Genomic DNA, 17,500 nt, shown 5'->3' with positions numbered 1-17,500 from the left:
ACAACGACGCAATGTAAATATGGGGGTTAAGCATTTAAAGTTTAATTTCTTCCGCAAATTCGTGATCATTTTCGCAGGGGTACCCTTAAAGTCAAAACTTAAAACACTTTCTCTCTGACGAATGTAATTTCTCTTATTCTTCCCGCGTGGGTTCTTAGTTCAAATCATAGTTAATGCTGTGTTAAAATCCAACCTGCACAGTAGCTGGTTCTGTCAAAAAAGACAATTGACTAAACCAAAGGCCGGTGTTGGTTTCTCAGGAAGAGATCTCATTTTTTTTATATGACCATTTCAGCCCGTTTACCGAGATGAAAATGATTCAACGCATGTTCGTGATGGATTATGATAGCATCTAATATTTACTTGAACAAATATAAGCTTATAAAATTCTCGGCACGCTCGTTATTCCGATTTCATGCCTGAATGGTTGCTTCACCAATTTTCATCTCTGGTTTTGAAAACAAAAGCTAATTTTATCCTGGTAACCATCCAAACTCTGGCTCGAAGGATAAACAGGAAGTCGATAAGCATAAGCTTTTGTATGCAAACTTACGTTTTTGGTCAATGGTAATTTTCAACAAATCTCTATTATTTGAAAGTAGGGGTAAAACGCAAAAAAGGTTTTTAAAACACATTCAAATGGGAGGAACTTGCTAGAGCCGCGTTAACTGTGATGCTATATCGCACTCTCAAGCTTATCTGCTGGGGTGAAATCAATTACCCATTTTTTTTTTGAGAAGTAATTTTAGTCACATTGGCTGTGTTCAGCAGTGTTCAAGATCGTAGTGAAGGAGAGATAACAAATCGATCCATTTTTTGAAAACCTGGTCTACTTCCAGGTTCCGCATTCCACGATTGGACCTGGAAGTAGACCTTTGTCTACTTCCAGGTTCCGTATTCCACGATGCATACAATACAAACTTATTAAAATTCCCACAAGGCCCATTCTATGTTAATGTACAAAACGTCATCGGTAGTAGACTGCGAGCGGTCTCTCTTTTGCTCTAGAATCGTTGAAACGATCACGTACGTTCAACTTTTAATGGCTAAAACTTCGGGACGCAAAAACACCGCGGGCGTTGGTTAGAGTGAAAAGAGAGATTCCAATGGTTTCATTTTGCGTTTTGGAACCCCGGCGCTCCGGTGACTGAGCGTTCTTATTGGTCGATCTCGGGAGAAGCGATGACGTCAACTTTGATAAATGTCAATCAACTCTAAATTCGCGGTAAGTTGGAGGCTGTTTACGACGAGAATTTAAAACAAGAACAGGAACCGCATTCGCACTTTTTGAAAAGCAAGATGTTTTGGCCATTCTGCCCACAGGTTTTATTAAAAGCTTTACTAATCAAAGTTTCTCTGTTGTGAAAAGTGTTATCGACGCAGTTGTGCCAAGCGTGATCATTATTATTTCGTACCACAGGGATGTTGCGATTATCGCTGGCGAATTACTCCCTCCACGCCTGCTTAACTGCAGAATAAGTAAAAGGAACGGTTACGTGTTTGCAAACGCTGGCCGTGAAGCACTATATTTCAACAGACTTAACTCGATTAGAGCGTAATGTGAAGTGCTTCTTTTCTACCCCACATGGGCTTATTTTCTACCCCATAGTGGAAATTAAAACCCATAATTTGGAACCTCTCAGAGGTGGAAAAAATTTCATGCCACGCCTACTAGACAGGATTTTGGTACGTCTTATTGGTTCTTTTCAAAATTTGCTACGAGCACCCCCGTCCTTTTTATATGGGAGTCCCTCCCCAGGGATATTCTGCAGTTGCTCCATTACGCCAATGACATTCTCTTGAATCTTCCTGCGGTGACATCGCTTCCTTTGTCCTTTCGATCATCTGTTACTCCTTTACACAAGGAGAAAGCGAGTAACTTTGAAATGTAGTAAATCCAAGCTTCTCCAATATAAAGTTCAGGGAAAGCTTTTCTTCTCCCTTCCGACATGAGAAGCTAAAAATACTATCCATGCTCATGTACGATGTCTTCTGTTGTTGGCCTTCTGACGGCTCACCGGCTCTGATTTTCGATGGAAAATTGCCATACATTATTTCAAAGGAACTTTCAATACATAAATGGGTAAAATCCGACAGGGACGGCTTTTTAATTTGTTGCTGTTCTTTTGGCGTGGAATGATTGCGCATCACCTTACGTGTAGCATGATATTTTGCGGATTAAACGGCAAAAATTAAACCTCAAAAAAGAAAAGTGCTACACGGTTTTCAAGTTTCTTTGTCGAACGATCATTACATATAAATTATCGGCAAAAAACGCTCATTCATCCCGCGAGAATATTTTCCAAATGGGCATGGTAGGCAGGATCATGAGAGCTGTCAATCTGTTACTGGTGTTCCAAAACGCAATATGAAACCATTGCAGTCTCTCTTTTCGTTCTAACAAACGTCCGCGGTATTTGCGACACGCAGTTTTAGCCATTCTGAAGTGTTCGTTCGTTTCAATGATCTAGAGCAAAAGAGAGACTGCTAGCTTGCAAGCAGGCTCTTCCGTTGAAAATGGCGCGCGCTCAACATATCCTCTTCCGTTGATAATGGCGAGCAGTCGAAATATAAGGGCTTGGTAACTAGTCAAGAGAGGAAGAGCCTGCAGCGATCTCTCTAGTTTTTCAGTTCTGCCCACCACTGATCTGTCAAATCATCAAAGCGAAATGAACCAATCAGGTGTAAGCGGAAATGACTTCTCGGGGAAACTGTTCATTCAAGCGAGAAGATCAAAACATAGCTTTTCGCAAGTGCGTATGTCATGAACAACCCAGAAACTCCGAAAAATATATATATCGACGAAAATCTGGGAGAAAATCCCAAATTGTCAGATCGGCCGATGAATTTTGCAGAGTTTGCAAGTGTGCGCTCAAGACAAAATATGGTTCTCTAGGATCTTTCGTGAACGTTTTTAAACATTGCAAGAGAAAGGGTTTCCAACAGTTAGTTGTAAACATAAATGCTGATGATGATCTTCAGCAGCCGTTTTTACGTTCATAAGCTTACAATAATTATTTTTCATAACAACTCTTTTACAAAACGATCGTAGGGTTTTCAATAATTCCTGGGTGTTCGATTTCCAGTGCTGTCAGTCCAAGCGATCTGGCCTCTTCAGTTTGATCGGATATTTGACCGCAAGCAGAACGATACTTGGGAATGTTTAAATACGTACTATTTCTGGCCAAAGTTGTTCAAAAGGTGGATAACGCTATCCGCCGGATAAATCACTATCCAGTGGATAAGTCATAGCGAAACCAATTGCGCTGTCCAATGGATAGCGATTTATCTAGTGGATATCGTTATCCACCTTTTGAACAACTGGGGCCTGGTGGATAGGCTGTGGATCTGTCTTCTTCTGATAAATTTCTCACGTAAATAACGAGGTGCCAGACCGTTGAGGCATTTGAATGTTAATAAAGCATTTTTAAAAAAAGGAGACGGTCTTTCATGGGGAACCATTCCAATTCACGTCAGAGCGGGAGTAATGTCATCAAAGCTTTGCCTCTCGGTAATTATAATTCTGGCAGCAAAATTCTGGACTAGTTGTAATTTCTTGATGTTGCTTTCATAAATACTAGACCAAATAGAGCAATAATCAATCTTGCTCGTTTATCACTAGCGCATTGATAATAATTGACATCGTCTCCTGATTGAATAAATGCTTGACCCGGTTTATCTGGGACAACTTGGCTGTGCAGGAAGCTGATAACTGCTGTATATCAGCTGCCTCACGATGAGGATCGCCAACCAAACCCTATTCTTTAGCGGACTGGGTGGGCAGTAGTGTAGTCGTTCACCAAGAAAGTCAATGCTAGGGAATGTCGTTAAGGACGGTGCTTACCAATTCAAAGGTATTTTTGCGCCGTTTACTGAATATGTGGGAAAAGCAGATCGTAACAAGTGTTATCGAAATCCAAACAGAAAATTGGGGGAAGCCACGAATTTTTCAAAGATAATTAATCAACAATGTTTTTAAAAAGCTTTCAATTGCATAGCTATGTATGACGTTCTTTTCCAAATTGAAGCCTACTTATCTCTGACAAATGCATGGCTACCCCAAGTTTTATTTTTGGATTCCAAGAGCACTTGATAATTTTTACTTTCTCCGCATAGTTTTAAACCGCGCAAAGATATCCTTATCTTAATAAGCACCACCCATAGCAAATCCGAGTATCTCAAGATGCGCAGAACGTATGCGCAGTAACAATAGTAGGCACCGTCCTTAACTGTTGAAGAAGTTGATTTATTGGGAGTTCGATCTCGTCAATACAACAAGGACTTGTTTCCATGCAACCCAATAATCATTCTGTTGTTAAATACGTGTATAACCTGATTTTTATTCATAGAGGCCGCAGTCATTGAAGATAAAACAAATCGAACCTCTCAAGGGTACGTATTCTCTTGTAGTTTATTGCTACACAATAATAATAATAATAATCCAAAGACATCAAGGTAAAGTGTTTGCAGTTAAAATAGTGTTACTAATTTTTAACGAAGGCCACATTTATTTACTTGTAACTAGTACAGTGCAATTTACTGAGTTCGTGGGAATTCATTCGTGATTACTGAGACATTTCATTGCCAAGGCTCCGGCACGAACTGATCCATTTCCATTACTAACGCTCAGATCGATTGCATGAGAATAAAGATAGCACTTGACTAATTACAGTCTAATAGATACACGACCGGCGTTGAAAAAAAACGTACCCTTTCTTTTAATATCTTACTGGTAAACCGGTAGTTTTGGTCATGGCTAGAAGGTTAAGGAACCGCAGTTTGGAAGAAGACAATGATTTGGCTGTCTAGAAAGCACGGCGGGATCTCCAATGAAAATAAGTTTGGTGTCAGAGAGTGATTAAAACCCAGCGCAACTGAAACACAAGGCCTATTTTTAAAATACGTTTGGCCAAAAAACTGCTCCTTTGGCTTCTCCCGTAATACTTAAATTATCTCTCATTGCACAAGCTCTCTTTGAAAGAATTGCTTCAGATTGGCATAATATTTGATTGTACTGCCGTTTGTGAATTTCAAATCGACTTTAAAATTTTAGTAGTTAAAAAGCAATAAATTCAATCAGTAAACAGGCCCCCCAAGCTCAGTGTGAGTATGGCCGACAAAAATATAGGGATTTGTATAGCAATCCCGATAAAAAGCAATGAAAAAATTCGCAATAAAAAAGCCTAACCTTATTGCCAACGTGGGTAACTTCCTTCCAGATCCGACGCGATTTGAGTCATTTCTCAATTTTCGTAGTTGTCAACGGTATAATAAAATCCCAAGGCTGGAAACTAAATTCTCCGGTGCCACCAAATATTCCTAGATAAGATGTTCCGACGGTCACAATCCCACATCACAATCAATTGACAAAGATTGAACTTTCATCTCAGCCCACCATCAACGTAATAACAGTCCTGTGAGCGACCTCAGACGGTAATATTGCAGGCAAATAGCTTTCAAAAGGTACTCTTCCACACCAAAGTGGCCACGGCCTCGACCGTTGTTAACTAATTTAGCTTTACAGGGGTGGCCGACCGTAGTGTAGTCAACCGAAAATTTCTTTATTCCCTTGGGTCCAGACACGACATTGACTCAGTCGTGTCGTCCAATCACAGTCAAGCCTCCTTCCTGTCGACAAATTTCAAAAATACATTCCGGAAGCCGGAAAGCGTTGAAAGATGCGAGAATGACAGCCGTACGTACGTAGTACGTACGTAGTACGCTCATCACGATCGTAACTGTATTTATTATATACTCAACAAAATATCTTGTTTCTGATTGGCCAATGGCGAATGCATAAGTAAGCTATAGAGTGCAATACGGAAGTTGCTATGGAAACACCGGGGAAGCGCCAAATTTGAACATCAAAGTGAAAATAAATGGCCGACAGTCGGTTTGCTTTGTCAAACCAAAACATCGTTGAGCAAGTTAAAGAATGTGCGAAAAACAAAAACACGTTGAAAGCTACACAGACCTGGTTGAATGTCTGGCAAACATGGGCGACTGAAAGAAAACTAAACCCCAAACTGGAAGAATACGAGCACGAACAAAGTAGCGCGTTTGAGTAATTTTGTTGAGAATATAATAAGTAAAAAATCGCATGAACCTGCTCGTGCATTTCGTGGTTTATGGTCAGTCGTGATGTTTTGAAAGTTCTCAAATTGCACCCGCCTACAGTTCGTGCAATTTTGAAAACTTTCAAAACATCACTCGTGCCCATAAATCACGAAATGCACTCGCGTTCATGCGATTTCCTATACCTATCAAGCCTTCAAGGAACTAACATTACTTATGCAAATAAAATTTGCTCCCGTATTTTGTCCACTGCAAATTTTTTTATTCCCCTGGGTCTACCGACACGACTGTTTTATCTCAGATGCTAATAACTAAATTTCATTGCCATTAAGTCCAGCCACAAAAAATTCGAAGCACAATATCCTACGAGAACAAAGTTTATTTGCATGTTAATTTCCTTGAAAGCTTGAGTCAATGCAGTCATATCTGGACCCAGGGGAATAAAGAAATTTGCGGTTGATAAAACTACGGTCTGCCACCCCGGTAAGGCTCAGTTCGTTATTAACAGTCGAAGCCGTGGCCACTGTGCTGTGGAAGCGTACCTTTCGAAACCTGTTTTCCTGCAATATTACCGCCTTATGTCGCTCGCAGGACTGCTATTGCGTTGATGGTGGATTGAGATGAAAGTTCAATCTTTGTCAATTGATTGTGATGTGGAATTGTGACCGTGGAAACATTTTAGCGAGGAATATTTGACTCAAATTGGTGGCGCCTGAGAATTTAGTTTCCAGTCTTAGCTTGGGATTTTATTATACCACAGGCGCCCAAGCTCAGTGTGAGCATGGCCGACAAAAACATAAGGATTTGTATCAGAATCCCGATAAAAAGCTTAAGAAGATAATTATATGAAAAAAAATCTCAATCAAAAAGCCTAACCTTATTTGCCATCGTAGGACTGCTATTGCGTTGATGTTGGGTTGGGATGAAAGTTCAATCTTTGTCAATAGATTGTGATGTGGAATTGTGACCGTGGGAACATTTCATCTAGGAATATTTGACTCAAATTGGCACCTGAGAATTTAGTCTTCAGCCTTGGGATTTTATTATAACCGTTGACAACCACGAAATTGAGAAATGGCTCAAATCGCGTACGATCTGGAAAATTACCACACAGGAAGGAAGCTATCCACGATGGCAATAAAGTTAGGCTTTTTGATTAAGATAATTTTCATATAATTACATATATCCTCTTAAGCTTTTTATCGGGATTCTCATACAACTCCTTATATTTTTGTCGGCCATGCTCACACTGAGCTTGGGGGCCCTGTGATTATATCGTTGACAACCACGGAATTGAGAAATGGCTCAAATCGCGTCGGATCTGGAAAATAACTACACAGGAAGGTAGTTACCCACGTTATATTTTTGTCGGTCATACTCACACTGAGCTTCGGGCGCCTGAGATTCAATATGAATACTGACCACATTTAAATGTGATTGGAGCTATATCAGCACCAACTCTGAAAGAAAAAGCAGATATAATCAAACCAAGAGTCGATCAATCAGTAATTTCCGGTCGCGCTCAATTTGGAAATTCTCAACTTGGCAAAAAATTATTACCCGAAATTTTCCATTCCTTTTGGCATTTTATTCCGGTGAGGAAACTAACGAGTGATTCATTTGATCTCATTTGGGCAAACCCTCATTTTCTATTTGCCCTTGTGAGATCAGACCATCTCAGCAAACTGGTTCCATATACATCTTTACAACGGCATTTTTCACGGTACACGCAAATGGATCACGAGCCACATCTTTGAAAAAACAAATTAAAACGCTACAACAAAACCAGGGTTATTACTGCGATTTTCGGAATTCTGCCGAATCTCACCTTCAAACTGCGTTTTGGCTTCCATCAACCAAATTTCCGAACATAGCCTGGAAGATGGACTCCGCCTCCGGAAAGTGAATTGGAGACATTGTTTAGTTTACAACTGGAATTCCTGCAGCAAGTTTCATCGCTCTCCATCGGCGTCGAATGTACCGTGGGAAACAAAGATGCTGATTGGTAGGCTATGCCACGCATCAACTGATTTTGCCATGTGTGGTTACGGGTCTACTCTCAAAACGCAGTTTAGCCCTTGGCGTTTGAAGATGAGATTCCGCAGAATTATGAAAATTGCAGTAAGTAGAATCAGGCTATGACTTGATGAGTTAGTTAAAATAGTTTACGTCGCATATCCAGGGCGGGCGAGACCAACTCTGGCAAAAATTCAGAAACCTTTCACTTTCTTCTTGACCACAAAACTGAAATCCGGTTGCTTCTTTAGGCAAAGGATCACAGTTTACGTCATCAAGTTATCCCTACGTTAATTCTGTGCATTTGCATAATTAACAATAATTAACGACATCATTGTTGCACAGCCTCATAAAGCGACCTGATATTTTCTGTATAACCCCAACAGAGGAACCAAGATATCCATCTTGTTTCTATCATGGTTTCGCTTGAACCCTTCCACAAGTCAACTGGTTCAAACGTCTACAGTTCCACACACCATGTCCACATCCCCAGATGTCCACTCGTCCACATATCCACAGTCCGACACATCTACATCTCACACAGGTACTAACATCCAAATCTCCTCAGGTTCACATGCCCACATGTCAACAGCATGTATTGTCCACACATCTGTAGGCCCACAGGGGCACATGTCCACAGGTCACATGTGCACATGCCAACGAATAGGTACCCCTTTCTACAGGCCCACACATCCACATCCACGTGTCCATACTTCCAAAGCTCCACATGCCCAAATGTCCACGCCTCCAAAGGTCCATATACCCACATGTCCACACTTCCAAAGCTCCACATGCCCATATGTCTACACTTCCAAAGGTCCTCAGTTCCAGAACATGTATTGTCCACACATCCGTATGTCCACAGATCCACACATCCACATCTCCACAGGTCCACACATCCACATCTCCACAAGTCCACACGTCACTTGTGCGTAAGTCAATATGCGCACACGTGTCAACATATCCGCAGTTCTTTTGATCGTGAGCAGAGTACGGGAAAGTTATGTTGCTGTTGCGATTGTCAGTTATGGTCCTTTCCTTTGTCGCAACACATTCTTCAACTCAGTGAAGAAAGAAATTTACAATTATATACAAGAGGTTGTTAATGAGAACCATAACTTATGCCGGAACCAAGACGACAGTTTCTGTTGCCAATATTTTCTTGCCTAAAACTGAAACAGAAGTTGTAAGCTAAGCCGTGAAGTGAAGAAAGAAATTTACAATTATATACAAGAGGTTGTTAATGAGAACCATAACTTATGCCGGAACCAAGACGACAGTTTCTGTTGCCAATATTTTCTTGCCTAAAACTGAAACAGAAGTTGTAAGCTAAGCCGTCTCAAAAACTACAGTTTGGAAACGCTACATTGACGATGTCTTTTCCCTGTGGGACGTAAGTAAACCGGACATAGAAACATCCATCGAACAAGCAATTTTATACCACCCTACGATTAAATTCACGGCAGAAATACCTGATACTGAAACTGTGTTTCTAGACACAATAGTAAGCAAAATCACGAGTTTCAAGGATCACTCAATCCTTGATGTAAAAACACATTTTAAAACGTAAACTTTCCAATATACACATTAATTTCACCTCGTCACCCGCCAAGCGTTAAAAACAGATTCGTCAAAGGTCGATCCTTACGAATCCTTACAAAAAAACTCCTCAAAGACACTTTCGAGGAAAATGTGTCAAAATTTAAAAGACAATTGTTGAACAGAGGTTAACCACGCAATTTGGTAGAAAAACCACTATCAGAAATCAAATTCACAAGGAAGGGCTCAGTGCTTAAAGGAAATACCAAAACACAAAAAGGAATTTTACCTTTGGTGACACAATACTAGCCGTCAGTGTCAAACCTGGAAGAAGCTTTAGAAAATGACATTTAATACAAAATTAAATACAAATTCTTTCCGATTCAATGGAAAGCATTATCTTCATATTCACTGAACGGTTATGGGAACGAAAATAGCTGTTTCCTTTGCTAACATATTGATGGCAAAGATTAAGACCGAAATCCTAAGCAAAACAGCTTTTAAACCTACAGTTTGGAAACGCTACATTGACGACATCTTTCCCTATGGGACCTAAGTAAGCCCGGCATTGAGACTTTCATCGAACAAGCAAATTAACATCACTCAATTATAGAATTCAGGGCTGATATCTCTGACACTGAGACTGTGTTCCTGGATACGGTTATATACAAAGGCAACAGATTCAAGGAACAGTCGATCCTTGATATCATGAGACATTTTAAGCCAATTTAAACCTTCCAGTACACACATTTTAACTCGTGTCACTCACCAAGTGTTAATAATGGATTCGTGAAGCAACAAATTCCTCAGAGACTACTTTCAAAGAGAACATTTCAAATTTCAAGAAACACTTGCTGGACAGAGGCTACCCACGCAATGTAATAGAGAAAATCCTATCAGGAATATAATTTACAGGAAGGGGTACAGCGCTTAAACAGAACTACAAAAAAATGAAAGAAACCTTGCCTTTTGCAACACAATATCAACCATCAATATCTAACTTAAAAGAAGCTTTCTCAAAAAAATGGCAACTAACACAAAATGCTACTTCGCCAGATATTCAAGCAACCACCTATCCTTTTATCTAAGAAAGGGAAATCCTTAAAGGATCTGCTCGTTAGTGCAAAAATATACATGTAAGAGTTTTCGAAATATGTTTCACACCGAAAGGGACTGTGCGACTTGTCACTCCTTGCATTTTCTGTATATAGTTGTAACTTTCTTTCTTCACTGAGATGGAGAATGTGTTTTCGTAACAGCAACATTACTTCCGCGTACTCTGCTCACGATCAAAGGAAGTGTGGATATATGGACACTTTTGCGCATATTGACTTATGCACAAGTGACATGTGGACCTCTGGATGTGCACATGTAGATCTGTACACCTGTGGACCTGTGGACATACGGATGTGTGGACCATACAGGCTGTGGACCTGTGGACCTTTGAAACTGTGGGCATGTGGACCTGAGGAAGTGTGGACATGTGGGCATGTGGACCTGAGAAAGGGTGGACATGTGGGTACCGGTATGTAGACCAGAGGAAGTGTGGGCATGTGAACCTGAGGACCTGAAGAAGTATGGACATGTGGGCATGTGGACCTGAGGATATGTGCATGTGTGGGCCTGTAGACGTCAGGGGTACCTATTCGTTGGCATGTGCACATGTGCACATGTGACCTGTGGACATGTGGCCCTGTGGACCTACAGATGTATGGACAATACATTTTGTGGACATGTAGGAATGTGGGCCTGTGGATATTTGGATGTTAGGGCATGTGTGAGATGTGGATGTGTCTGCCCTTGGATATGTGGACGCGTGGACTTCTGGGCATGTGGGCGTGTGGACATGTTGGAGTGTGGAACTGTAGACGTTGAACCAGTTGACTTTTGGAAGGGTTCAGGTGAAACCATGATGGAAACATGATGGATATGTTAGTGGCTCTGTTTGGGCTATACAGAAAATGTCAGGTCGCTTTATGCGGCTGTGCAACAATGATGTTGTTAATTATTGTTAATTATGCAAGTGCACAGAATTAACGTAGGGATAATTTGATGATGTAAACTGTGATCTCTTACCTACAAAAGCAACCTGAAATCCAGTTGTGGCAGTGATTTGAATTTATATAAAAATGACTATTTTAGACTTGATGAAAAGTTTACTTTCAGAGGAACACTGAAGGAGGGCACACCAATAATTGCTGACTGTCACTCGTAAGGTGTGAATGTCAGTAATGGGAATCGAAAACCTTGGTTTCACGTCTTCTTATGCTTGCAGTTACTGTTTTATCTCGTCCAGAGGATAAGTTTGACCCATTGTTATCCTTTTTCTCGTCATAATATAGAGCCCTATCTCCGTCTATAGAGAATTTGCACCCACATGACTTAGCTCTCCAGAGATTACGGTCTTGGATAGCTCATTTGAAATCATCTCACCATTTCAGTGGTGATGTTGTCGTACCGCCTTCTTCGCTGGGTTCCCTTGCTTTCTTTTTTTTTTTTTACCAGCATTCATTCCTTTTCTCATGCTGGGCATTAAATGCCTCATGCGAATCTGAATAACACGCCCGGCATGACAGTCTGTTTTTCTTCATTTAAGCTCAACCCCAGTCTCCCTTCTTAAAATAAGACGGTGGCCACACGATAGGAGTTTTACTAAGCTCCAAATCATCGCGCCATGATCATGATCACAACCTCGTTTCTGGGACCTTTCCTTCGCTTTGAAGTGGGGCGAAAAAAGTCCTTGGAACGAGGTTGAGATGATTCAGCGATTGTTGAGCCAGGCTGGACAGAACTGCACGAATAGGCTTTGGAACTCGTCCGAACTCTTCCGAACTTCGTCAGTCTTTGACCATGGTCGGGTGTTTGCATGATCGGTTCCCTATAAGTTGGCAGGTATAGTGATAGTGAGAGCGTCCCCCTTCCACCAACTTGACCCCGTTTGGATTCCCGAGTTCGCGATGTTTGTTCCTTTCTCTGCTTCGATTTTCGACTGACAGACTATTAGGGATGAGGGTCGAGAAAGCTTTGCTTATAAATGAGTAGCTTGTTCTAACCTAATTTGATATAAAAGAGTGCATCAGCTAGTTATTTTTATTTTCAATAAATGGTTTTTTTCTCCTTTCAGATGGCTGGCCACTGGCAGGGCGAATAGGAATGTTTGTAAAGCATATGACGTGTTATTTCCTGACGGTTACTGTAAGCACATCCTTGGTAACTCAGCAGTGTCTGGAAAAACAATGGAAGATTTACAGAACAAGGAACAAAAACTTTTGCGGACTTTGGAATTCCTGAGATTATCTTTAGTTATTCCCCAATTAGTGAGCGAAAGCTGTTTTGCAGGGTTCGAAGATATATATTGTCATAACTACTTTCCACGATGTTACATTTCTTCCTCGCCTCAGCCAGTTTGCAGAGAAGCATGCGACGGAAAGTTCTTCTTAAAAGTGTGTGATCACCTAATTAAATGGGGGGAAACTATTAATAAAGAAAATCTAGAAAAGGGACTGTCTTTCTCAAGGCATCTCAAGGTGAATGACATAAACTGTACAACTCTACCATATCGGAATCAAACAAGCAACTGCTATTATCCTGATGTGATACGAGGTTAGTACGTTCCAAAGGTCTTTCTTTTTCTTTTTACATAATCCAGAAGGAGTAGAGTGGAGGAGATGAAGAGCTGCTCTGCTCCAAAAGCGTATTTATTACTTTCGCCTGGGCAGACTTGATTTACCTCAACGCGTTTCACCAGTAGGCAATGACTCGAAAGATGCACTTCGCTTATCTCGTTGAGGAATTGTCGTTTTCTAGGACCATTTATAATGAGGACAGCTTGTCTCACTAGGTATTCTCATCTAAGCCAATCAATGTGCAATGAGCTCAATTACTTCAGAATACTAGTTGTTCTTTCCTAGTTATAGGGACCTGCCCTCATTCAATGATCTTTGCCCAAGCCACTTGAAACCCCCTAGGGAGACAAACATATCCTTTTATGGGCAACTCTCCGCGGAACATTGTTTTCCTTTGATTTAGAGATTTCGTTACAAAGAGAGTCGAAATTTTCTTTCTCTATTAACTTTGCGCACCAACCATCACAAGATGCTGTTGAGAAGGTAACAAGTATTCTTTTTTCACTTACCACCCCAATTATTATTTGATCGCTTTTATCTTTATGTCTTATTTAGAACAACTAAACATCCTAGAGAGTAAAGGTATGTCTGATTTAAATTGTATTCTCGTCTAGTGCAAAACCTTATACTAAACTATAAATATTTCCAACTTACGAAACGAAATCATCCCTCAATCGCGTTTATATGACCATGACAAAAAATTGTAATTGTAATAAGAGATTGATTCTTTGTTAGAATGTTTCTATGGAGATGGGCGTGGTTACCATGGGAACAAAAGCACAACAGTTTCCGGATACAAATGTCAGTCATGGAATGCCACAACTCCTCGGGAACACAACATCACGGGATCAATTTATAAGGAAATCACAAATTGCACCGATTTTTGCCGTAATCCGGGGGGGTTCGGCTTGGATGGGCCCTGGTGTTTTACCACGAATGATACCGTGCAATGGGAGTACTGCGGCGTGCCTAGATGCGCCGAAGAAGGTTAGTACCTTCAGGAACTCATGACTTGAAAGTTAGAAATCACATATTCCGCCTCTAAATTCGTTTCCTCGCACCATTTATATTAAAAACGACCCCTCTGGCCAAGATTTGTTAAATTAGCCAATCAACGTGCGTATCTCCAATCCCGTCATATGGAAACATATATTGACGACACGGGACAAAGAGGTTTCACCTTTAAGTTAACTGGAAGCTAAGAGAATCGGTAGGAAGTATAAAAGTGTTCTTAAAAGTAAGGCATATGGGACCTTTTAGTGAAGAATTCGTCAGAATGACTGAAAAAGGAAGGCAACATTCGCTCAAGACGCACCAAAGGAAAGTCCAGTTTCACAGGACTTTCGTAAATTGGATTGCTATGACTGTTATAGTAAAATGAGGCTTACAACACTGACAATGAAGTCGAAATTTTCAATACCGCATTCGGTAAAGCCTCGTGCGGTATTGAAATTTCTCGTTCGTTGTTAGTGAACTTGTGCAGTTGAAATCCCGACAATTCACTCACTCGCTGAGTGCCTTAACGAGGGTGTGAATGGGGTTAACCGACTAGCGACAAAGGTCTATAAAATATTACTGACTAGCGACAAAACGAGGAAAAAATTACCGACTAGCGACAAAAAAATTAACTGGAATTTACCGACAACCGACAAAGGTCGAGAATTTTAACCGACAACTGACAAAGTAATGAAATTTTAACCGACAACCGACATGTGGACCCCCCCATTCAGACCCTCCTTAACCTGTAACTACACGATTACCGAAATGTCCGCATGTGTAACGTACGTAACCAGCATTACACAGGTCACATTGAAAATTACAAACAACGCACTGCTGATTAAACAATTGGTGCTTTTTAGTGCACGAAAAGCTTTTCAGAGGAGCTTTAAAGCCAAATCTCAAAGTGCAATCAGACTCCATTCATGCGAAAGTATTTTTATAATCTTCGCAGCTTTGTTTATTCTTCCCGCCAAAAATCGCTTTAGATACTGTAATTTGCATAATCTGATATAATTTTTCCTTGATAATGAAGTCATGACTACTCCGAAACGTCGGACTTTATCCTTTTTTATCGTTCGTTTTTACAGTCTTATGCTTAAAGAAATCTCTTTTAATACGAATGTTTACCATGTTGAAAATAAATCTATTATTTTATTTATTAATTTATTCAAGTTTCGTCGATCTTCTCATTTCATCAGCGCCATCAAGTCCACCTTCTGACTTTCGCGGTCACAACTTGAGCTCAACAAGCATTCAGGTTAACTGGGAAGATGTTCCAAAGTCGTCAGTTAATGGAATACTCCTTGGGTTTCACGTAGCTTGCAATCTAGTCAACTGCTCAGAGGGACAAGTCATGGATTTGCCACGCGAGAATCATAGCTGTGTGTTCAGAGGGCTTGAAAAATACAAGAATTATAGCTGCTGTCTAAGGGCATATAACAACTTTGGAAACGGTTCGTGGAGTGAAGAACTCGTCATTTCAACTGACGAAGACGGTATGATGAATGGTTGATTGATGATGACTTACTGATGCACTACAGCTAAATGACCGAGCCACGGACTTAAACTGACTGACTAGGCTGAATAGCTGACTGGTTGACTGGTTGTCTGGCAGACTGACTCTTTGACTCACTGACTCACTGACTGCGTAATCGTTACCGTATTCTGTGGTTTATCTCTTGGAACAAATGACGGTTTCTATCTGATTGACAAACAACGTTCAACGTTCAACGTTCGTGGTTTCAAATCCCACCCTGATCAGAGTGTTTCTCTGTCCTTGTGTGGGCCCAATTCCAATACTGGGGTTGATCTCTGTTGGAATAATTGGATATAAAAAACTTCATAGTAAAGTTAGGTCTCATTCGAACTTGTAATCATTAACGTTAAATTAGTTGATCTCTATTGGAGTCACTGATATTAACATCAATTTAGAAGCGTTTCAGAGAACACAGCTGCACAGAGAAAGCCTGCCTTTTTAGGCTGCTGTGCAAATGCTAAAGTTGCTCATTTAATTGTTACAGTCTCTTGCTATTTAAAACAATCCGTATCCGCAGATGATCATTAGTGGTGGAAATTAAGTAAAGATTAGGTTTACTCCCTAGAAATAGAACTTGTCATAGATTTCCGATGAAACCTCGCACGTTGTAACATGTCAAGGAGATGATAAAAATTTAATAAAAAAGGGAGTCAACGTGCCCGTTTCCATGATACGAGGCTGACGAACACGGCTGTTTAAGCCACTTTGAGAATTGCCGCGCGCATCCCCAATGTTGGATATAAATGTAATCAAAAATATAACGCAGAGCCTGGTGTAATTCTAAGGATAATTCACGCACGTACCTGAATAATGCATTTGAATGCCTTTGTGAGTACTCAACACTCCAAAAAGAATAAGTTAACTTGAGTGAGGGCTGTTTGAGTCGTAATGGCTCCTTCCGTACAATTTTACGAAATTGCCAAAAAACTGGCCATGGATTTTTGCTGATTTTTTTTTTTTTTTACTACTCCACGAAGCCACCGTTCTCAGAAAAAAATATAAAATAACAAATAGGGTAACCGTATCCGTTCAGGAGAAAATAGCCATTCCTTGACGGATTAGCCCCGGGTATGAAAATCCGCCAACGTACACGAGCTGATGCGCGTGTCAATCACGCAAGAAATTATGTGCAGTGGGGTTGCGCAATGCAAAACCAGGGAATCACCTCAACTCATCCTTCATGATCTGCGATTCCGTCCTTCGGCAGTCGAGGCACTGAATACATACAATAAACTGGTTATAAACATTATTTACTGTTGTCTCTTATAGTCCCCGGTGCTCCACCTGAGAGTTTGAAGGCGTGGAATCAAAGCTCAACCAGTTTATATGCAGGGTGGAGCCCAATCCCTTTAGGCGAACGTAACGGAAGAATACTGGGCTACATAGTTGTAATAAAATCTGCAGAAGAGAAAGGAGGGAGAGGTGAGATGAGGAGCTTCACAAGGTCGAGAAACGCCACATTCACCAGGCTAAAGAAGTACCACAAGTATTTGGTCAAAGTTCGCGGCCTGACTCAGCGTGGAGAGGGGCCAGTAAAAGATGTAACTGCTCAAACAGACGAAGATGGTAACTATGTGCACTTTGCTACTTTGAAAACGAAATATTACCTGTCCTTTTTTTCAGAGACCCTTACCGCCAGTCATTAGCGTGAAAGATGCCAACCTATATAGAGAGGATAATACACGGTGGAGAGAAGATATAAATTTTA

General features: G+C 40.7%; 1 protein-coding gene across 2 annotated transcripts in view; it reads left to right on the top strand.

Moving 5' to 3' along the window:
• Positions 1-17,500, top strand: part of LOC137997483 (uncharacterized) — a 58,204-nt gene that overhangs the window by 1,034 nt on the left and 39,670 nt on the right. For both annotated transcript variants that reach the window (XM_068843528.1, XM_068843522.1), the window contains exons 2-7: positions 4,350-4,392; positions 12,755-13,233; positions 13,812-13,838; positions 13,992-14,243; positions 15,455-15,751; positions 17,062-17,358. In XM_068843528.1, the coding sequence (XP_068699629.1) occupies positions 4,350-4,392; positions 12,755-13,233; positions 13,812-13,838; positions 13,992-14,243; positions 15,455-15,751; positions 17,062-17,358 (1,395 nt within the window). The remainder of the gene's footprint in view (positions 1-4,349; positions 4,393-12,754; positions 13,234-13,811; positions 13,839-13,991; positions 14,244-15,454; positions 15,752-17,061; positions 17,359-17,500) is intronic.

The sequence above is a fragment of the Montipora foliosa genome, chromosome 1 (genome assembly GCF_036669935.1).
Source record: "Montipora foliosa isolate CH-2021 chromosome 1, ASM3666993v2, whole genome shotgun sequence".
Classification (NCBI taxonomy): domain Eukaryota; kingdom Metazoa; phylum Cnidaria; class Anthozoa; order Scleractinia; family Acroporidae; genus Montipora; species Montipora foliosa.
This window is presented reverse-complemented; position numbering and strand designations above follow the sequence as displayed.